Source organism: Peromyscus maniculatus, chromosome 1 (genome assembly GCF_049852395.1).
Source record: "Peromyscus maniculatus bairdii isolate BWxNUB_F1_BW_parent chromosome 1, HU_Pman_BW_mat_3.1, whole genome shotgun sequence".
Taxonomy (NCBI): Eukaryota; Metazoa; Chordata; class Mammalia; order Rodentia; family Cricetidae; genus Peromyscus; species Peromyscus maniculatus.
This window is the reverse complement of record NC_134852.1, coordinates 10,991,827-11,014,482: the sequence shown is the minus strand read 5'-3', so window position 1 is coordinate 11,014,482 and position 22,656 is coordinate 10,991,827. Positions and strand designations below refer to the sequence as shown.

General features: G+C 41.3%; 1 protein-coding gene across 3 annotated transcripts; it reads left to right on the top strand.

Annotated features, from left to right (window-relative positions):
* Window positions 1–5,671: 5,671 nt before the first annotated feature.
* LOC121826454 (leukocyte-associated immunoglobulin-like receptor 2) lies at window positions 5,672–17,543 on the top strand. Of its 3 annotated transcripts, none has more exons than XM_042270286.2 (4): window positions 5,672–5,792; window positions 6,028–6,063; window positions 15,637–15,921; window positions 17,260–17,543. In XM_042270286.2, the coding sequence occupies exons 1-4, from the start codon at window positions 5,762–5,764 to the stop codon at window positions 17,508–17,510; spliced, it is 603 nt and encodes a 200-aa protein (XP_042126220.2). In that variant the 5' UTR covers window positions 5,672–5,761; the 3' UTR covers window positions 17,511–17,543. The 3 variants fall into 3 exon arrangements, with proteins under 3 accessions (XP_042126220.2, XP_042126221.2, XP_076420712.1); XM_042270287.2 differs by lacking the exon at window positions 15,637–15,921 and adding an exon at window positions 7,353–7,628; XM_076564597.1 differs by lacking the exons at window positions 5,672–5,792; window positions 6,028–6,063 and adding an exon at window positions 8,929–9,230.
* Window positions 17,544–22,656: the final 5,113 nt, after the last annotated feature.

Sequence of the window (22,656 nt, the reverse complement as noted above, 5' to 3'; positions counted from 1 at the left end):
CCAGAGACCTCCTCTTTAGGTAACCTCTCTGGGTCTATGGATTGTGGCTTGAATATCCTTTACTTAAAGGCGAACACCCACTTATAAGCAAATACACACCATATTTGTTTGTATAGGTCTGTATTATCTCCCTAAGGATGATTTTTTCTAGCTCCATCCATTTGAGTACAAATTTCATGATGTCACTTCTTTTTCAACATTGAGTAATACTCCATGGTGTAAATGTACCAAATATTCTTTATCCATTCTTTGGTTGACAGACATCAAGGTTGTTTCCAGTTTCTGCCTATTATGACTAAGGCCTCAGTGAACATGGTTGAACAAGTATAGTTGTGCTAGGATGGAGTGACCTTCAGGTATAAGCCCAAGAGCAGTATAGCTGGGTCTTGAGGTAGATTGATTCCCAAATTTCTGAGAAACTGCCATATTGATTTTTATACTGGCTATACAAGTTTGTACTCCTACCAGCAATGGAAGAGTGCTCCTCCTTCTCCTAATTGTTGACAATATGAGCTGTCACTTGCGTTATGGTTCTTAGCTATTCTGACAGGTGTGAGATAGAAATCTCAAAGTCATTTTGATTTGTAATTCACTGATGGCTGAGGGTGTTGAACATTCCTTTAAGTGATTCTCATCCATTTGTGATTCCTTTGCTGAGAATTCCCTGTTTAGATATGTATCCATTTTTAAAATTGAATTATTTGTTTTTGATATCTAGTTTATTGACTTCTTTTTGTATTTTGGATATTAGTCCTCTATCAGATGTGGAGTTGGTAAAAATCTTTTCCCATTCTGCAGGCTGCCACATTATCTATTGCCAGTTACTTTTGTCTTTCAGAAACATTTTAGTTCGTGAGGTCCCATTTATTTATTAGTTGTTTTTATTGAAAATAGATTCTTCTCTCATGCAATACATCCCGGCCACAGTTTCCACTCCCTCCACTACTTCCCCCTCTCCTCCAACTTCTATCCTCCCCAGATCCACTCCCCTCCTGTTTCCCTTCAGAAAAGAGCAGGCCTACAAAGAGCTAACAACCAAACATTATAAAACAAGATAGAACAATACAAGGCAAAAGCACTTATATCAAGGCTGGATAAGGTAACATCATAGGAGGAAAGAGTCCGAAGAGCAAAAAAGTCAGAGACAGACCTGCTCCCATTGTTAGGAGTCCCACAAAAACACCAAGCTAACACACACAACATAATGCAGAGGACCTGGTGCAGACCCTTACAGGCCCCAAGTTTGATGCTTCAGTTTCTGTGAACACAGCTGAACCCAGCTTAGTTTATACAGTGGGCTGTGTTCTCCTGGATTCCTTCATCCCCTCTGACTCCTACAATCATTCCTTCCCCTCTTTCTCAGGATTCTCCAAGCTCTGAGGTGAAGGACCCAATGGAGACCTTCAATTTAGACTGTGTCTCTCACCTGCTCCCATGTGCTGCTGAAGGAAGCCTCTCTGATGATGACTGATTCCTACTGCTTCTGTTCCCAGCCATCCCCCTCCACCCCAAAATCTATTTTATTTCACCTTCCCAGGGAGATCCATGTGTCCACTTATTAATAATTGACCTTAGTACCTGTGTTACCAGTGTTCTGTTCAGGAAGTCATCTCCAGTGCCTATGCATTCAAGGCTATTTTCCACTTTCTCTTCTGTCAGGTTCAGTGTATCTGGGTTTATGTTGAGGTCTTTGGTCCACTTGGACTTGAGTATTGCACAGAGTGGTACGTATTAGATCCATATTTACAATGTGAATTTTTCTACATGTTGACATCCATCTAGAGCAGCACCATTTATTGAAGTTGCTTTCTTATTTACATTATATGTTTTTTGTGTCTTTATCAAAAATCAGGTGTCCATAGGTGTGTGAACTTAACATATTGTCCTTTGTTTAAATTCCATTGATCAATCTTTATGTTTTCATGCCAGTATCATATGGTTCTTATTAATATAGCTCGGAGTACAGTTTGAAATTGGGGATGGTAATACCTTGAGCAGTTCTTTTATTGTTCAGTTTTGTTTTAGCCATCCTGTTTTTTTTCCCATATGAAGTTGAGAATCATCCTTTCAAAGTCTGTAAGGAATTATGTTGGGATTTTAATGAGGATTGTACTGTATCTGTAGATTGCTTTTGGTAAAATGGCCATTATGATTATGTTAATCCTACCGATTCATGATCATAGGAGTTCTTTACATCATCTGATATAATCTTCATTTTCTTTCTTCAAAGACTTGACTTTTTGTCATACAAGTTTTTCACTTGCTTGGTTAGAGTTACCCCCTCCCCCAAGATATTTTGTAATATTTGAAACTATTATGTTAGGAATCATTTCCCTGATTTCTCTCTCAGTCCATTTGTCATTTATGTGAAGGATAGCTACTGATTATGTTTGAGTATCTTGCATCCAGCTACTTTACTGAAAGCGTTTAGCAGTTTTAGGAGTTCTGTGGAATTTTTAAAAATGTGATTCTTTGACGTCTTCCTTTCCAATTTGGTTCCCTTTGATGCTCTAGCTTAAACTTCAAGTACTTTATTCAATAGATATGGAGAAAGTGGACAGGCTTTTCCTGTTCCTGATTTTAGTGAAACTGCTTTGAGTTTCTCTCCATTTCATTTGATGTTGTCTATAGGCCTTCTGTAAATTGCCTTTATTATGTTTAGGTATGTCCCTTGTATCCCTAATCTCTCTAAGAATTTTATCATGAAGAGGTATCAGATTTTTCTGAAAGAATAGAATTTTTCAGCATCTAAGGAGATGATAATGTTTTTTTTCTTAAGGTGTGTTTATTTTTGGATTGTAATTACTGATTTTCATATATTCAACCATCCCTGTATCTTTGGGATGAAGCTGACTTGATCATGATGGATGAATGATCTTGATGTGATCTTGGATTCTGTTTGTAGGTAATTCATTGAGTATTTTTGCATCTATTTCATAAGGGAGATGGTCTTACAATTCTTTCTTTGTTGAGTATGTATGTGCTTTGGGTATCAGGTTAACTGTGTCTTTACAAAATGAATTGGGCAATTCTTCTCTCTCCCTCTGTCTGTCTCCTTTGGTTTTGCTGGTGTGAGAATATTTATTTCTTGTGTTTTCATAGATGTAGTAAACCTCCTTAGGTTGGAGTTGTTTTCTAGCACTTTTTATAAGGCTGAATTTGTAGATAGATATTAAATTTGACTTTATCATGAAATATTTCATTTTCTTTATATACAGTGATTGAAAGTTATGCTGGGTATAGTTGTCTGTGATGACATTCCTGGTCTCTTAGAATCTGTAAGACATCTGTCCAGGCCCTTCTAGCTTTTAGCGTCTCCATGAGGAAATCGGGTTTAATTGTAATAAGTCTTCCTTTATATATTACTTGAGCTTTTTCACTTGCATCTTTTCCTGGTCTTCGTTCTGAATGTTTAGTGTCTTGGTTATAATGTGGTGAAGTCCTTTTCTGGTCCAATATATTTGCTGTTGTGTATGTTTATTGTACTTTATAGACATCTCCTCCTTTAGGTTAGGAAATGTCTTCTATGATTTTATTAAAAATATTTTCTGTGCCTTTGATCTGAGATTCTTCTCCTTCCTCTATTCTTATTATTCATAGGTTTGGTCTTTTCATAGCATCCCAGATTTCCTGGATGTTTTGTGTCATGGAATTTTTAGATTTCACATTTTCTTTGACTGACATATCCACTTCTTCTCTCTTGTCTTCAGTGCCTGAGATGTTCTCTTCCATCTCTTGTATTCTGTTGGTAAAGCTTGTCTCTGTAGTTCCTGCTCACATTACTGCATTTTTTCATTTCCAGGATTCCATTTGTTTGTGTTTTTTTATTGCTTCTATTTCATTTTTAGGTCTTTGACAGCTTTATTTGTTTCCTTCAGCTGTTTTTGTTTCTAGTTTTCTTTAAGAGATTTATTCATTTACTCCAATTTTGTTTGTGTTTCCCTGAAGGTCTTTAAGGGATTCATTCATTTCCTCTTTAAAGTCTTCTATCACCTTCCTAAAGTTGTTCTCTAAAGGTCTTTTTCTTGTGCTTTAGCTGTGTTGGACTTCAGGGCCTACTGTGTTAGGATAGCTGGACTTAGCGGGGACATATTGTCCTGCCTGGTGTTTTTGTTTGTTTGTTTGTTTGTTTGTTTTGAGACAGAGTTTCTCTGTGTAGTTTTGTTGCCTGTCCTCGATCTTGCTCTGTAGACCAGGCTGGCCTCATACACAGAGATGCACCTGGCTGTGCATCATGAGAGCTGGGATTAAAGGTGAGTGCCACCATCACCTGGCTGGTGTGTTTTTACACTAGTGTGTAAGCAACTAGGTTTAGGGTGATTATAGGTCTAGGTGCTGATTTCTGGGTTGTCTTTGTTGGGTGTGTGTTTTGTTCCTTACTTTCTATTTTCCCTCTGTATTTTTGGAGAGTGTGATGGCTGTGTGTTACCTCTTTTCCTGGCCTGCTCAATGGTTATCTTCACAGGGAAGACCTACTGGTGTTGAAGGCTGGGATAATGAGATGAGTTGGGGGAAGGAAGTTTGTTGGAGCAGGTCCTTAGGGATGGGTCAGAGATGAAGAGGAGATAACACAGTAGGTTTCCTTCCACGGGGCTTAGGATAAAAGTGGGGGGATAGGATCTCAGGAGTACTAGGGGAGGTGTGGGTCTGCCTTCAGCCTAGTTGTTGCTCTGGGAGGACATGCCCTTGGGTTAGCAGGGGACACTGTCTGGGTGATGTCTGTAATAAATCAATGAGTGGGCAGAGGTGGTTAGAAGGGGGAAGATGATCTCTGGGATCCATGGGATTTGTGAAGGGGCCTGCCAAGCACGTTTTTCTGTAGAGCTGGGGATGAGACTGGGGGACTGGAAATGGGGGAAGAGAGAAAGACAGAGAGAGAGAGAGAGAGAGAGAGAGAGAGAGAGAGAGAGAGAGAGAGAGAGAGAGAGGAGAATGTGTATTGCAGTCTACTTGATTTTCTGGCAGGCATGGCTTGTGATTTAGTTTGGGACTATGTGCTGGATTTGGGGCTGTTACCCTTTTCTGTTAGGCCTATGTCTTCCCAAGGAATGACTTTTGTTTTCTTAATCAGCCATTTTGACTAGAGTAAGATGAAATTCCAGAGTGGTTTTAATTTGAATTTCTGTATGGCTAATGATGGTGAATAATTTTGAAAATATATCTCAAGCAAGTATATTTCTTCTCCTGAGAACTTATTTTTGTATTGTCAGTCAGTTGTAGACACTTGGTTATGTAGTTAGATGGTCAGGGGAATTTACTGAGAGCATCCATCCACATACTACAGGTTCCCAGCATCTTCCCTGGTCCTCCCCTCCCATCTTCCATGTTGTCAGATTTGATGTCTGCCCGTGTCCATCCAGAAAAATCCAACTGTTCTAGTAGATTCTGCATTTGGGCTCAGTGTTTTCTGGGTGCATCTCACTGTTTTCTCTGAAACACTGGCCACAAGTCTCTTACGTAGGATTTGGGTTCAGCAGGAAACAGCATCACTCCTACCCACAACATCTTTGAGAATTTAAAGCCACTACAGGAAGTATATGGAGGAAGCATTGCCTAGCCCAGAGCTTTGGTATAGAATTGGGTTGTCAGAGACAAGTCTTGAGCAAGAGCATATCCTCTTTCTGTTTTGTGCTGGATGTCTTCACCCTTGACAGGGGTTCCGGGTTGCAGTCTGGTCTATCCCATGGGTGTGTCCTGCTGTGCAGACTGTATCACCAGTTCTGTTTGCTGTTTATGTGGAGATCTGGCATGAGTCACTGCCATGGGCCTTAGAGCTGCTCTTCTTGGACTTGGTAAGTGAGACAGGTGTCATTATTTTTAGTCAAAGTGGTAATGAATACAGAATCTCAGATTTTTAACCTAGGATCTTCTCATAGAAATTTCTCTGTGAAGACCTGGCCTGGTGCATCAGAAGAGTCTTCCATGGTCTCAGCCTGTCTATCTTGGTCTTTTGATCTGAGCTCTGGGGTCGGGATCAGTGTATAACAGGACAGACTTCTCTTATCAGATATTTTGTTTTATTTTCAGTGTTTTTAATGGCACAGAAGATTTGGGCACAATATGGTGAGTCTGTTCTTTGTTTTAGCCACGGGAAACTGAGTTTGGCTGGGAATAACATGAGAGGAGCTTGAAGTCTCTTGAGCAGATCCTGAGATGGGATTTTCTTTGGCAGCCACTGACACACTTACTTAATGATTCGTCCTTACTATTGCAGCCATCTTTGGGGTGGGGATTCTTGACTGTGCTCCAGTAATGTCCAGATGAGATCTGGCTCAAAGGGTATGGAAACAAAGGGCACAGAGGAGGTGACAGTCACACACATGTTTCCTCCTAGGGTACAAATATTTACTTTCAATTAGTTTTCCTTTTCTTCCCATCTCTTCTCACCTGGGCTGTGTCTGGCTTTCTTACTGAGTTCTGCCTCTGGGGAGACACATCATTCATGAGACAGAGCCCAAGTAAATGCTGTCTGTGTGGGTGCAGTACAGGTGGGATTCCTTTGTTTCCAGAGGCTCCCAGGTTTTGTGTGGTATTAGAAGTGGTTGTAGATTTTGAGTTTTATATGGAATCAGGAGAGAAAGTAAGACATAGGTCAGTGGCTTTTTTTTTTGAGATGGGATTTCTCTGTAGGTTTGGAGCCTGTCCTGGATCTTGCTCTGTAGACCAGGCTGGCTATAAATTCACAGAGATCTGCCTACTTCTGCCTCCAGAGTGCTGGGATTAAAGGCCTGCGCCACCACTCTCTGAGTATAGGTCAGTGATTTAATGGGATTTCATTCCAGGGAAATGGGAAGGCTGGGTGATAAGAATAGCTACCCGCAGGGTTCATTTCTGGCCTGGTGCGAGATGATAGAAGGCACTGATAGCACTAAAATATGAGAGTTTTTATTTTTTAAAAAGAATATCACATTTAAAATTTCTATTTAATTAACTTTTTTTTCATTTATTGTACATACCAATCACAATTTCCCCTCCCTTCTCTTCTCCCATTCCCACCCCAACCTCCCATTCACCTCCTCTTATTGCACTCCTCCTCTGAAAGTTAGTCCCACACTGTTTGGGAACATTAAAGATAATTAGGCCTCTGGAACTGTGGCACAATATCAATTGTGAAAACAGTGGACTTCTTTCTGGAGGTGTGCTGGTTAGTTTTCTTTCAACATGGCACAAGCTAGAGTCCTCTGGGAAGAAGAAACATCAACTGAGGAATTGCCCCCACCATACTGGCCTGTGGGCATGTCTGTGGGGCATTTTCTTGATTAATAATTGTTGTGGGAGTTACTCTTTAGCTCCTTGGGAACCTGGCCCTCCTGACATCAGATGACTAGCTCTCTTTTCCTGTGTCTCTTCAGGGCAACCACCCCAGCCTTCCATCTGGGCAGTTCCAGGAGCTGTGATTTCCACAGGTAGTGCTGTGACCATCTTCTGCAGGACCCCTCCAGGAGTGACTTATGTGCGTCTAATCAATGATAAAGGGTGGTTTGATGACACCCTACAGGGAGACCAGGAAGTGTGTCAATTCAGTCTGCAGAATATGATACACAGCAATGCAGGGGTTTACCACTGTGAATACCAGGATGGAAGTAAATGGTCCAAAAATAATGACACACTGGAGCTGGTGGTGACAGGTGAGTACCTGCCCTAGCACATTGTCCTTCAGACTCAGTCTCTGATGCCTACCTCACTGAACCACATTTGCCCCATCACAGGCCCTGCCCTTTATCTCTGCTCCCATATATGGATCTCTTCCCTCTCCTCTCCTCCCTTCCTCTCCCTTCCTCTCCCTTCTCTCCTCCCATTTAATCCTTTTCTTTTCAATTTCCATTTTTCTTGATTTTTTTTTTGTGACAGGTTCTCAAACATTTCAGTACAGCCTTGACCTTGCTGTGTATCCAAACACAATCTTGAATTTATGTTCCCTCTGCTTCTACTCTCCTAGTACTAGCATTATTGACCTGGACAATGACACCATTCATATGGTGATGGGCATAGAGCACAGGGAACTGTGTATATTAGGGAAGAATTCCACCATCTATGATTCGTCTTCAGACCCTCTGTTTTTGCTTTATGACCCTCCCTCTGTGCTGACCTTGTTCTAGGCTCCCTCCAGAATGGTGATTATAGCCCTTAGGGCTGAAGTTCATGGAAACTGACAGCAGCCTCCTGTCATACATAGATGGTCTCTATGGTCTTTGTTCATTGAATAATTCAAACATATTTTGTGATCTGTATAGATCGGCAATGCATGAGTCTCCTTTCCTCATCATCTTTTCTTCTCTCTGGGCAGACTCTGTGAGTTGTAGGCTTAACTTGAATCATGTTTTAAACAACAGGGCTGCACTGTCTGGTTTGGTGTCAACTTGACACAAGTTAGAGTCATCAGAGATGAAGGAGACTCAGTTGAGGAAATGCCTCCATAAGATCCAGTTGTAAGAAATTTTCTCAGGTAGCTATCATGGGGGAGGGCCTAGTACATGGTGGGTGGTGCCATCCCTGGGCTGGAGGCACCCTGGATCCTGGGTTCTATGAGAATGCAGGATAAGCAAGCCATGGGAAGCCAGTAAGTCAGTAAGCAGCACCACGCCATGGCTTTTGCATCTGCTCCTACCTCCAGCATCCTGCCCTGTTTGAGTTCCTGTCCTGACTTCCTTTGGTGATGAACAGTAATGGTGAAGGGGAAGCCAAATAAAACATTTGCTCCCCAACTTGCTTTTTGGTAATGGTCTTTCATCACAGCAACAAAAGCCCTAACTAAGACAAGGGTCTTTTTGTAAACTTTTTGAGACAGGGTCTCACCATGTAACTCTGTCTGAACTTGAAGCCTCAATATAGAGCAGGTTGTTTTTAAACTCACAACAATCCACCTGCCTCTGTCTATGAAGTGTTCAGATTAAAGGAATGTGTCACCACAAGCAACTAATAGCAGGAACTTTTTCTTCCAAGTGCTTACATGGAGAAGCCATTGCTTACTGTTGATTCAGGACCTCAGGGATTCTCAGAAATCAATGCAACTCTCCACTGCCACATACATGGTCCCTTTAATATCTTCATCCTCTGCAGAGATGGAAATGCTTCCTTCCCCCAGAACTGTTCACAGCAGGACCACAACACATTCCTCATCTCTCATGTGAGCCCTGAGCACCTGAGGACCTACAGATGCTTTGGCTCTTACAAACAAAATTCCTACTTGTGGTCACTGCCTAGTGACCCCCTTGAGTTTTCAATCCCAGGTAGGTACATCTGGTTCTTGTTCCTTATCTCTGTGCTTAGAGAGTCCTCAAGGGATGCCATGTGAGATATGCCAATTCCATTGCATATCTCCTGTGTGCTGTGTGTTGCACACCACACTGCTATTCTTACTGCAATTGCTCCATTTGCACTATGGACTCTGAACATTACGTGTTAATTATATTATTTTGGGGTAGATACAAGAATATTCATCTGGGGACTAGAAGTCCTTACCTATCCATAATGAGACTTCCTGAAAGATGGTATTCCACTTGATTGCTGACTGTTGTCCTTCAATGTTGCTTTCTGAGTTGTGTGTGTGACAAATATATAACTATCCCACAGGACAGAACAATTGGAGTGTATCTCCTAGTTTCTCTATTGAACGTGATTTTTTAGATTTCAAGAGAACATCTGTTTTTTCTTTTACCTTTTAGATTATGATATATGTCATTTCATCCCTCCTTTTTCTTCCTCTAAACCCTCCCATATACCCCCTTGTTCTCTTTCAAATCCATGGCTTCCTTTTACATTAATTGCTGCTACATGAATATATGTATATCCATGTATATATTTCTAATATACCCTCCTTAGTCTGTATAATGTTGTTGTATGTTTTCAGAGCTGACCATTTGGCATTGGATAACCTACTGGTGTTCTCCTCCCTGGGGAAGACCATTTCTCTCACTCTCAGAATTCCCAGTTCTTTGTTGTTATTTATGTAGGGTCGAGGCCCCATTGTCTTTCTCCCATCCACTTTCACATGTCTGTTTTGTTGTCCTTGTGCAGCTCATATTTAAACAGTCATGGTGAAACTATGTGTGTTGCCTCTGACATTAGTAGGAGACACAGTCTCACAACAAACTCCCTCATGCTTTGTTTCTTACAATCTTTCCTCCCCCTCTATCACAATGTAGGGGTTGTTTTGTAGATGCATTGCAACTGAGCTGCACAACTCTGCATTTTGTTTTGTTGTGTTTGTAGTGGTGTATGTGATGTGATGTGATATGATGTGACGATGTGATGATGTGATGTGGTGATGTGATGTGATGTGATGTGATGATGTGATGATGTGATGATGTGATGTGATGTGATGATGTGATGTGATGATGTGATGATGTGATGTGATGATGTGATCGGATGTGATGTGATGATGCGATGTAATGTGATGATGTGATGTGATGTGATGTGATGTGATGATGTGATGTTATGATGTGATGTGATGATGTGATGTGATGATGTGATGGCATGTGATGTGATGATGTGATGATGTGATGTGATGATGTGATGTGATGTGATGATGTGATGTGATGTGATGTGATAATGTGATGTGATGTGATGTGATGATGTGATGTGATGTGATGTGATGTGATGATGTGATGTGATGTGATGTGATGTGATGATGTGATGTGATGTGATGTGATGTGATGTGTAACGGTCTTCATCTGTTGTGTCATGAAGTTTCCTTGGTGAGGGATGAGTACTACTCTTATCTGTCCCCCCAGCCTTTGTCATCATAGTTCCCCCTCTGAACAGCCATCAGTCCAGTGGAGAATGCAGGAAACATTAACAGAAGAGAACTCAGAAACAGCAGTGCCAGATTTCTTGGTGGAAGGGACTTATTTCTATATATCTTAGAACATCTGGTCCTTAGGAATGTCTTGGGGTTTTAAGAGTTGGGACATGTTTCAGGTTTGGTGAAGAAAGGGCACAGGGCCATGGAACTTCCAGTTGGGAACATAGTTGAGATAGAAAACTTGGCATAGAAAACATCAAGTGTGCATGGGTTAAAGATGGGAAGATGGACATGAGGAGGCAGGGGGAAGAAATCCCATGTAGAGTAGAAAATGGGATGACACATGATGAGCTTTTATGTGAGCAGGTGGCATACAGGAGTGTTGGTGGGGTCTGCTCATACTTAGACGTCCATTTCTATGCAACATTTGATGATGGATTTTAATTTTACTGCTGCAGCTGAGAAATCCTCTATGATCTTCAGAACTATATATCCAATGAAATATTTGAAATTTATCTTTGCTGACATTTAGCACACAGCTCAAAAAACTCCAGACTGGAAAGCATTCCTACATCCTCCTCACATAAGTCCTTTCTATTCTTATGTGATGAATATGTATATTATATATATGTATATACACACATGCATATATCTATATACAGACACAAACCATGACAGACAGACACACAAACATATATGTATACCGATTTCATATAGGAGACAAAACATACACTATTTGAGCCTGATTTTTTTTTTGCTCAATATGAGGACATTTTCATGTTCTTGTAAATTATATCAGTTCATCTTTCTGTCTGAATAAATCCCCATTCTCTGTATAGCCAACTGATCTAGTATAGTATAGTATAGTACAGTACAGTACAGTATAGTACAGTATAGTACAGTACAGTATAGTACAGTACAGTACAGTATAGTACAGTATAGTATGTACAGTACAGTATAGTACAGTATAGTATAGTATAGTACAGTATAGTATAGTATGGTACGGTATAGTATAGTACAGTAGAGTACAGTATACTACAGTACAGTACAGTACAATACAGTGTAGTACAGTATAGCATAGTACAGTATAGTACAGTATAGTATAGTACAGTATAGTATAGTACAGTATAGTACAGTATAGTATAGTACAGTATAGTATAGACCAGTACAGTATAGTATAGACCAGTACAGTATAGTATAGTACAGTATAGTATAGTACAGTATAGTATAGTATAGTACAGTATAGTATAGTATAGTATAGTACAGTATAGTATAGTATAATACAGTACAGTACAGTGTAGTACAGTATAGTACAGTACAGTATAGTACAATATAGTATAGTACAGTACAGTATAGTATAGTACAGTATAGTACAGTATAGTATAGTATAGCATAGTACAGTGTAGTACGGTATAGTATAGTACAGTACAGTACAGTACAGTATAGTATAGTACAGTACAGTATAGTACAGTATAGTATAGTATAGTACAGTACAGTACAGTATAGTATAGTATAGTACAGTACAGTATAGTATAGTATAGTACAGTACAGTACAGTATAGTATAGTACAGTACAGTATAGTATAGTACAGTACAGTATAGTATAGTACAGTACAGTATAGTACAGTATAGTATAGTACAGTATAGTATAGTACAGTACAGTATAGTACAGTATAATATAGTATAGTACAGTACAGTATAGTATAGTACAGTACAGTACAGTATAGTATAGTACAGTATAGTATAGTACAGTACAGTATAGTATAGTATAGTATAGTATAGTACAGTACAGTATAGTACAGTATGGTACAGTACAGTATAGTACAGTATAGTATAGTACAGTACAGTATAGTATAGTATAGTATAGTACAGTATAGTATAGTAGAGTAGAGTATAGTATAGTACAGTATAGTATAGTATAGTACAGTATAGTATAATATAGTACAGTACAGTACAGTGTAGTACAGTATAGTATAATATAGTACAGTACAGTACAGTGTAGTACAGTATAGTATAGTACAGTATAGTACAGTATAGTATAGTACAGTATAGTACAGTATAGTATAGTACAGTATAGTATAGTACAGTATAGTATAGTACAGTATAGTATAATACAGTGTAGTATAGTACAGTGTATTATGGTATAGTATAGTACAGTACAGTACAGTATAGTATAGTACAGTACAGTATTGTACAATATAGTATAGTATAGTACAGTGTAGTATAGTATAGTATAGTACAGTACAGTACGGTATAGTATAGTACAGTGTAGTATAGTATAGTATAGTACAGTACAGTACGGTATAGTATAGTACAGTGTAGTATAGTATAGTATAGTATAGTACAGTACAGTATAGTATAGTATACTATAGTATAGTATAGTACAGTACAGTATAGTATAGTACAGTACAGTATAGTATAGTATAGTACAGTATTGTATAGTATATTATAGTACAGTACAGTATAGTATAGTATAGTACAGTACAGTATAGTATAGTACAGTACAGTATAGTATAGTACAGTACAGTATAGTATAGTACAGTATAGTACAGTATAGTATAGTATAGTATAGTACAGTACAGTACAGTATAGTATAGTACAGTACAGTATAGTATAGTATAGTACAGTATAGTATATTATAGTATAGTATAATACAGTACAGTACAGTATAGTATAGTACAGTACAGTATAGTACAGTACAGTATAGTACAGTATAGTACAGTATAGTCTTTTTATTGCTGTGGTGAAACATGTGACTAAAACAACTTAAGGAAGTCACGGTTCACTTTATTGCAGTTTGAGGGACTCGAGGTGCATCCATCATGGTGGGAAGGCATGGTGGCAGGAATTTGAGGCAGGTGGTCACATCGCATCAGCAGAGGCTCAGGCTGCCCGAGCTCATCTACCATTCTCCTTTTTTAATGCAGTGACCCAAGCCCTGCGAATGGTGCTTCTCACTTTTAGGGTGGGTGCTCCCCCCTCAGTGAATCTAATCAGTCTGCTCTCTCACAGGCAGGGCCAGAGACAACCTGAATCTGGACTACCCCTCACAGACATGCCCAGAAGCTTGTCTCCCAAGTACATGCTGCCAACCACCAACACAAGTGTATTTTCTTTTTAATATCACCAGTTTTTTTTATTAGAACATATGGTGATATTTTATTTGTGCTGAAATGTGATTTTATGTGTATGTTAATAAATACAGATGCCTGGGCGTCAGAAATAATAGCAAGCCATAGCAGAAGCAGGGTGATGATGGCACACGCATTTAATCTGATCACATGGCAGTTGAGTTTGTGTGTTCAAGGACATATCCAGCATGGAGACACACGCCTTTAATCTCAATACCAACCATAGAAGATATGGAGGTCTGTATAGACAGGCAGTGATGAGGTCATGTGGTTGGGTTTACAACCAATGAGAAGGCAGAACAAAAAGTCAATAAAAAGACAGACACACAGGAATCAGGTCTCTTTCTCAGAGGAAGGACCGCAGTGGCAGCGAAGGGTAAGAAGGTGGTTCTAGTATCAGCTCTTAGCTACTGCTCAGACCTCTTGGGCTTTTAACTCTGTGTTTGACTCTGTGTTTCTTATTTAATAAGACTGTTACATCTACAAGGGCACAGAAAGTATTTTCCTCAAGCATCTTTCCACATGTGCCGTTCTTCTTTGTTCTCACAGTTGCCCTCCCCCTCTTCCCTCTCCTGTCCCTTTTCTGCTGTCAACTGTTTTCCTTCCTCCCCGTAGTTCTTCCCAATTCTGCTTTTCTCTTCTTTCACATTTAAACCACAATGTGAGTGGTGTGTGGTTTGTGTGTGTGCATGTACACAAGGGTGTGGGTGTGTATGTACACATGAGGAGGCCAGAGCAAGGTGTCAAGTGTCTTCCTCTCCCACTCTCCACCATATTTCCCTGAGAGAGGATCTATCACCTAACCTGAAACTTGATGATTTGGTTCAGCTGACTGACCACTGGGCTCCTGAGTCTCTCTTGTCCCCACTCCCCAGTGTTACAAGTATGTACAGCCATGCTTCCATGTATGCTTGTATGTGTGTGGATGCTTGAGATTTGAACTCAGATCCTCAAGCTACAAGTATAAGCAAGTATGCTTATCTACTGAGCCATCTCACCAGCCTTTTGTCATCTTTCTTTTTAATCATGTGGTTTTTGTTTTGGTTTTTTGAGACAGGGTTTCTCTGTGTAACCATGGCTGTCCTGGAACTCACTCTGTAGCCCAGGCTGGTCTCAAACTCACAGAGATCCACCTGCCTCTGCCTCTCAAGTGCTGGCATTAAAGTCATGTGCCACGACTGTCTGTCTCAATTAACTTTTAAATTAAAATTCAGTCCAAGTGTGATGGCGCACACACTTTTTTAATCTCAGCACTCAGATCTCTGTTCACAGCCACATGTGTTATTATTATTGCTGCTTATTTCCCCCAGGATAGTCCCCATTGCTGCTTTCCTGTTATGGAATCTCATTACACTTTCAATTTCCTAGATACTTTGAGTTCGATTTTTCTCATGTTCCCCTTCTTAGTTTCAACTCATACAAATACAAACATGCACACGCATACAGACACACAGACACACAAACACTCAGACAGACAAACACACACTCACTATGTCAGAACTATGTCTGAAGATCAATTCTGAAAATGTGAGACTTCTCTCTGGAGGTGTGCTGGTTAGTTTTCTTTCAACATGGCACAAGCTAGAGTCCTCTGGGAAGAAGGAACATCAACTGAGGAATTGTCCCCACCATATTGGCCTGTGGGTATTTCTGTGGGGCATTTTCTTGTTTAGTAATTGTTGTGGGAGCTACTCTATAGCTCCTTGGGAACCTGGCTCTCCTGACATCAGAGGACTAGTTCTCTTTTCCTGTGTCTCTTCAGGGCCACCACCCCAGCCTTCCATCTGGGCAGTTCCAGGAGCTGTGATTTCCACAGGCAGTGCTGTGACCATCTTCTGCAGGACCCCTCCAGGAGTGACTGGAGTGCGTCTATCCCATTATGTGCAGGATGGAAAGTGGTTTGATTGCATCCCACAGGGAGCCCAGGAGGTGTTTGAATTCAGTCTGCAGAATATGACACAAGGCAGTGCTGGGATTTACTACTGTGACTATTCCAAGGGAGGCGAATCGCCACAATTTAGTGACAAACTGGAGCTGGTGGTGACAGGTGAGTAACTGCCCAAGCACACTGTCATTCAGACTCAGTCTCAGATGCCTACCTCACTGAATCACATTTGCCCCATCACAGGCCCTGCCCTGTGTCTCTGCTCTCATATATGAATCTCTCCCCTCTCCTCTCATCTCTTTTCTACCCCCCTCCCCTTCTCTCTTCACCTCCCCTGCCCTCCCCCACCACTTTCTTTCTCTTCTCTCATTTCATCCTTTCCTTTTCAATTTCCATTTTTCTTGGCAGTTTTTGGAGACCAGTTCTCAAATATCTCAGTCTGGCCTTGACCTTGCTGTGTATCCAAACAAATCTTGTACTTATGACCCCTCTGCTTCTAGTCTCCTAGTACTGTCATGATAGACCTGGCAATAACACCATTGTTATGGTGATGATTATAGACTCCCGGGCATTGTGTATATTAGGCAAGAACTTGACCAAGATTCATCCCCAGACCCTCTGTTTTGATTTGTGACCCTCCCTCTACACTGACCTTGTTCTAGGTTCCTTTCAGAACAGTACTTAAATCTCCTAAAGGATGGGGTTCATGGGAATTGACAGCAGTCTTCTGTATATACATAGACACTCTCTATGGTCCTGGTTCATGGAAAATGATACAAACATGTTTTGTGATCCCTATAGATTGCCAATGGATGAGATTCCTTTTGTCTTCATCTTTTCTTCTCTCTGGTCAGACTCTGAAATGTAGGCTATTTTCATCATGTTTTAAATAACAGAGTTATACTGGATAGTTTAGGGTCAACTTGTGTCCATTTGTTACAAGCTAGAGTCATCAGAGAGGAAGGAGACTCAGTTGAAGAAATGCCTCCAGGAGATAAAGCTGCAAGGCATTTTCTCAAGTAGTGATCAATGGGGTAGGGCCCAGCTCAAGATGGGTTGTGCCATTACTGGGCTGATGTTGGGTTCTATAAGAAAGCAGGCTGATCAAGCCAGGGGATGCAAGTCAGTTAGCAGCATCTGTCCATGGCTTCTGCATCAGCTCCTGCCTCTAGAATCCTGCCCTGCTTGTGTTCCTGTCCCGACTTCTATCAGTGATGAACAGTATTGGCGAAGGGGAAGCCAAATAAACCCTTTCCTCCCCAACTTGCTTTTTGGTAATGGTCTTTCATCACAGCAACATGGGCCCTAACTAAGACAAGGGTCTTTTTGTAACCTTTTTGAGACAGGGTCTCACCATGTAACTCTGTCTGAACTTGAAGCCTCAATATAGAGCAGGTTGTTTTTAAACTCACAACAATCCACCTACCCCTGTCTATGAAGTGCTCAGATTAAAGGAATGTGTCACCACAAGCAACTAATATCAGAGTCTTTTTCTTCCAGGTGTTTACATGGAGAAGCCATCCCTTACTGTTGATTCAGGACCTCAGGGATTCTCAGAAATCAATGCAACTCTCCACTGCCACATACACGGTTCCTTTAATATCTTCATCCTCTGCAGAGGTGGAAATGCTTCCTTTCCCCAGAACTGTTCACGGCAGGACCACAACACATTCCTCCTCTCCCATGTGAGCCTGGAGCACCTGAGGACCTACAGATGCTTTGGCTCTAACAAACACAATTCCTACTTGTGATCACTGCCTAGTGAGCCCCTTGAGTTTTCAATCCCAGGTAAGTACGTCTGGTTCTTGTTCCTTATGTCTGTGCTTAGAGAGTCCTCAAGGGATGCCATGTGAGATATGCTAATTCCACTGCATGTCTCCTGTGTGCTGTATGTTGCACACCACACTGGTATTCTGACTGGAATTGCTCCATTTGCACTATGGATTCTGAACATTAAGTGTTAATTATATTATTTTGGGGTAGATACAAGAATAGTCATCTGGGGACTAGAAGTCCTTACCTATTCATAATGAGAACCTTTCTGAAAGATGGTGTTCCACTTGATTGCTGACTGTTATCCTCCAATGTTGCTTTCTGAGTTGTGTGTGTTACAAATATATCACTATCCAACAGGACAGAACAATTGGAATATATCTCCTAGTTTCTCCATTGAAGGTGGTTTTCAGATCTCAAGAGAACATCTGTTTTTTCTTTTACCTTTTAGATTATGATATAATATGTCATTTCATCTCTCCTTTTTCTTCCTCTAAACCCTCCCATGTACCTCCTTGTTCTCTTCAAATATATGGCTTCCTTTTACATTAATTGTTGCTACATGCATATATGCATATCAATGTATATACTTCTAATATACCCTCCTTAGTCTGTATAATGTTGTTATGCATTTCCAGAGCTGACCATTTGGTATTTGATAACCTACTGGTGTTCTCCCTGGGGAAGACCATTTCTCTCACTTTCAGAATTCCTAGTTCCCTGTAGTTATTTATGTAGGGTCAAGACCCCGTGGGCTTTTCTCCCACCCACTTTCACACGTCTGTATTTTGGTTTGTTGTGTTTGTAATGTCATATGTGATGTGATGTGATGTGATGAGATGATGTGATGTGATGTGATGTAATGTGTAACGGTCTTCATCTGTTGTGTCATCAAGTTTCCTTGGTGAGGGAGGAGTACTACTCTTGTCTGTCCCACCAGCATTTGTCATCATAGTGCCCCCTCTGAACAGCCATCAGTCCAGTGGAGAATGCAGGAAACATTCACAGAAGAGAACTCAGAAACAGCAGTGCCAGATTTCTTGGTGGAGGGGACTTATTTCTTTATATCTTAGAACTTCTGGTCCTTAGGGATGTCTTGGGGTTTTAAGAGTTGGGACATGTTTCAGGTGTGGGGAACAAAGGGCACAGAGCCATGGAAGTTCCAGTTGGGAACATAGTTGAGACTGAAAACTTGGGATAGAAAACATCAAGTGTGCATGGGTTAAAGATGGGAAGATGGGCATGAGGAGGCAGGAGGAAGAAATCCCATGTAGAGTAGAAAATGGGATGGCCCATGATGAGCTTTTATGTGAGCAGGTGGCATACAGGAATGTTGGGGGGTCTGCTCATACTTAGACATCCACTTCTATGCAACATTTGATGATGGATTTTAATTTTACTGCTGCAGCTGAGAAATCCTCTATGATGTTCAGAACTATATATCCAATGGGATATTTGAAATTTATCTTTGCACACATTTATCACACATCTCAACAAAGTCCCAGATTGAAAAGCATCCTTGCATTCTCCTCACATAAGTCCTTGTATCAACTGTCCCCTTTGTACTAGAATTTTTCAGGGATCCTCTTTTGCCCTCCGTTCTCATATGGCTCATTATCAAACTGTCTTTTGTGTCCTGAAAACACTTTTCAATTCCCGTTCCTTCTTTATTATATCATCTGTGTCACCCCAAGATCACCTTTCACCCATCCTCCTTATTGTCTTTCTTCCTTCTACCCAATATTCTATATGTGTTAATCCCACAGAAAATTCACATCAAACATTTTTGTAAGTTTCTATCCATTGCACAAAGTGATGAGTTTACAATGACATGTTCTTCAGGTACATTGTGTACTGTGACCATATTCACCTCTGTTACTCTTTTTCCTGTGTTCTCACTCCCACCAGTCTTCTATTCCTACCCAGTCTCTTTCTACTTTATGACATGAGTATGTATATCATATAGATGTATATGCACACATACATATACCTATATATACATATACAAACCCAAACATACAGACACACACATAGAGACACAGAGAGACAGACACACATATATGTATACATCGATTCCATATAGGAGGCAAAACATACTCTATTTGAGTCTGATTTTTTTGCTCAATATGAGGTACCCCATTTTCATATATGTTCTGGCAAACTACATCAGTTAGTTCATCTTCATGTCTGAATAAAGTACAATACAGCATAGTATAGTATAGGATAGTATAATCTTTTTATTGCTGCAGTGAAACACGTGACTGACTAAAGCAGCTTAGGAAGTCATGGTTTACTTTATTGCAGTTTGAGGGACTCGAGTTGCATCCGTCATGGTGGGAAGGCATGGTGGCAGGAACTCGAGGCAGGTGGTCACATCATATCCGTATTTAATGAGCAGAGGGAGAGGCTGCCTGAGCTCAGCTACCTTTCTCCTTTTTTAATGCAGTGACCCAAGCTCTGGAATGGTGCTTCTCACTTTTAGGGTGGGTACTCCCACCTCAGTGAATCTAATCAGTCTGGTCTCTCACAGGCAGGGCCAGAGGTGACCTGAATCTAGGCTACCCCTCACAGACATGCCCAGAAGCTTGTCTTCCAGGTATATCCTGCCAACCACCAACACAAGTGCATTTTCATTTTTAAAAAATGAGATATTTTCTTTTCATTTTTTTTATTAAGAAATTTCCTGCTTATGCACCAGGGATGGATCTCGATTCCCGTGCCTGGGTGCCCCCTAAACTGTTTGAGCCAAACACCTGTCTTCCATATCTAGAGGGCCTAGTCCAGTCCTGTGGGGGCTCCATTGCCACCAGTCCACAGTTCATGGGCTTCCACTAGTGTGGCCGGTCATTTCTGCATGTCCTCCCATCATGATCTCGACATCCCTCACCTGCCCTCTCTCTCACCAATTGGATTCCTGGAGCTCAGCCTGGCACCTGACCCTGGATCTCCTCATCTGCCTCCATCAGTCACTGGACAAAACCTCTATGATGACAGTTAGGGTATTCACTAGAGCAGTCACCAGAGTAGACCAGTCCAGGAACCCTCTTTACCACTGCCAGCATACCAAGGTGGGGTTAACCTTGTGGATTCCTGCAAGCCTCCCCGGCACCCTACCTCTTCCTATTCCCATGAATTTTTGATTAGGACACACAAAATGTTTTCCTTAAGCATCTTTCCACATGTGCCGTTCTTCTTGGTTCTCACGGTTGCCCTCCTCCTCTTCCCTCTCCCGGGTCCCTTCTCTGCTGCCAACTGTTTTCCTTCCTCCCCGTAGTTCTTCCCACTTCTGCTTTTCTCTTCTTTTAAAAATGTGTGTGGTTTGTGTGTGTGCATGTACACAAGGGTGTGGGTGTGTATGCACACATGAGAAGGCCAGAGCAAGGTGTCCAAGTGTCTTCCTCTCCCACTCTCCACCATATTTCCTTGAGATAGGATCTATCACCTAACCTGAAACTTGCTGACTGACCACTGGGCTCTTGAGACTCTTCTGTCCCCACTCCCCAGTGTTACAAGTATGTACAGCCATGCTTCCATGTATGCTTGTATGTGTGTGGATGCTGGAGATTTGAACTCAGATCCTCAAGCTACAAGTATAAGAGAGTATGCTTATCTACTGAGCCATCTCACCAGCCTTTTGTTTTCTTTCTTTTTAATCAAATGATTTTTGTTTTGGTTTTTCGAGACAGGGTTTCTTTGTGTAACCATGGCTGTCCTGGAACTCAGTCTGTAGCCCAGGCTGGCCTCAAACTCTCAGAGATCCACTTGCCTGTGCCTCTGACTCTCAAGTGCTGGCATTAAAGTCATGTGCCACCACTGACTGTCTCAATTAGCTTTTAAATTAAAATTCAGGCCAAATGTGATGGCGCACAGACATCTTTAATCTCAGCACTCAGATCTCTGTTCACAGGCACATGTGTTATTATTATTTCTGTTTTTCTCCCCAGGATAGTCCACATTGCTGCTTTCCTGTTCCGTAATCTGAATTACGAAACTTTCAATTTCCTACGGATCCTGAGTTTTCTTTTTCTCATGATCCCCTTCTTAGATTTAACTCATACAAATACAAACATGCACACACACACACACACACACACACACACACACACACACTCAGACAGACACACACACAGTCACTATGTCAGAACTATGTCTGAAGATCAATTGTGAAAACAGTGAGACTTCTCTCTGGAAGTGTGCTGGTTAGTTTTCTTTCAACATGGCACAAGCTAGAGTCCTCTGGGAAGAAGGAACATCAACTGAGGTATTGTCCCCACCATATTGGCCTGTGGGCATGTCTGTGGGGCATTTTCTTGGTTAGTAATTGTTGTGGGAGCTACTCTATAGCTCCTTGGGAACCTGGCCCTCCTGACATCAGATGACTAGCTCTCTTTTCCTGTGTCTCTTCAGGGCAATCACCCCAGCCTTCCATCTGGGCATTTCCGGGAGCTGTGATTTCCACAGGCAGTGCTGTGACCATCTTCTGCAGGACCCCTCCAGGAGTGACTTATGTGCGTCTAATCAATGATAAAGGGTGGTTTGATGACACCCTACAGGGAGACCAGGAAGTGTGTGAGTTCAGTCTGCAGAATATGATACACAGCAATGCAGGGGTTTACCACTGTGAATACCACGATGGAAGTAAATGGTCCAAAAATAATGACAAACTGGAGCTGGTGGTGACAGGTGAGTAACTGCTCAAGCACATTGTCCTTCAGACTCAGTCTCTGATGCCTACCTCACTGAACCACATTTGCCCCATCACAGGCCCTGCCCTGTGTCTCTGCTCCCATATATGGATCTCTTCCCTCTCCTCTCATCTCCTCTTTTCTACCCCCCTCCCCTTCTCTCTTCACCTCCCCTTCCCTCTCCTCTCCTTTCTTTCTCTTTTCTCCCCTCCCCTCCCCTCCCCTCCCCTTCCCTCCCCTCCCCTCTACTACTCCTCTTTTCATCTTCTCTCATTTCATCCTTTCCTTTTAATTTCCATTTTTCTTGGCAGTTTTGGAGACCGGTTCTCAAATATCTCAGTCTGGCCTTGACCTTGCTGTGTATCCAAACAAATCTTGTACTTATGGCCCCTCTGCTTCTAGTCTTCTAGTACTGTCATGATTGACCTGGACAATGACA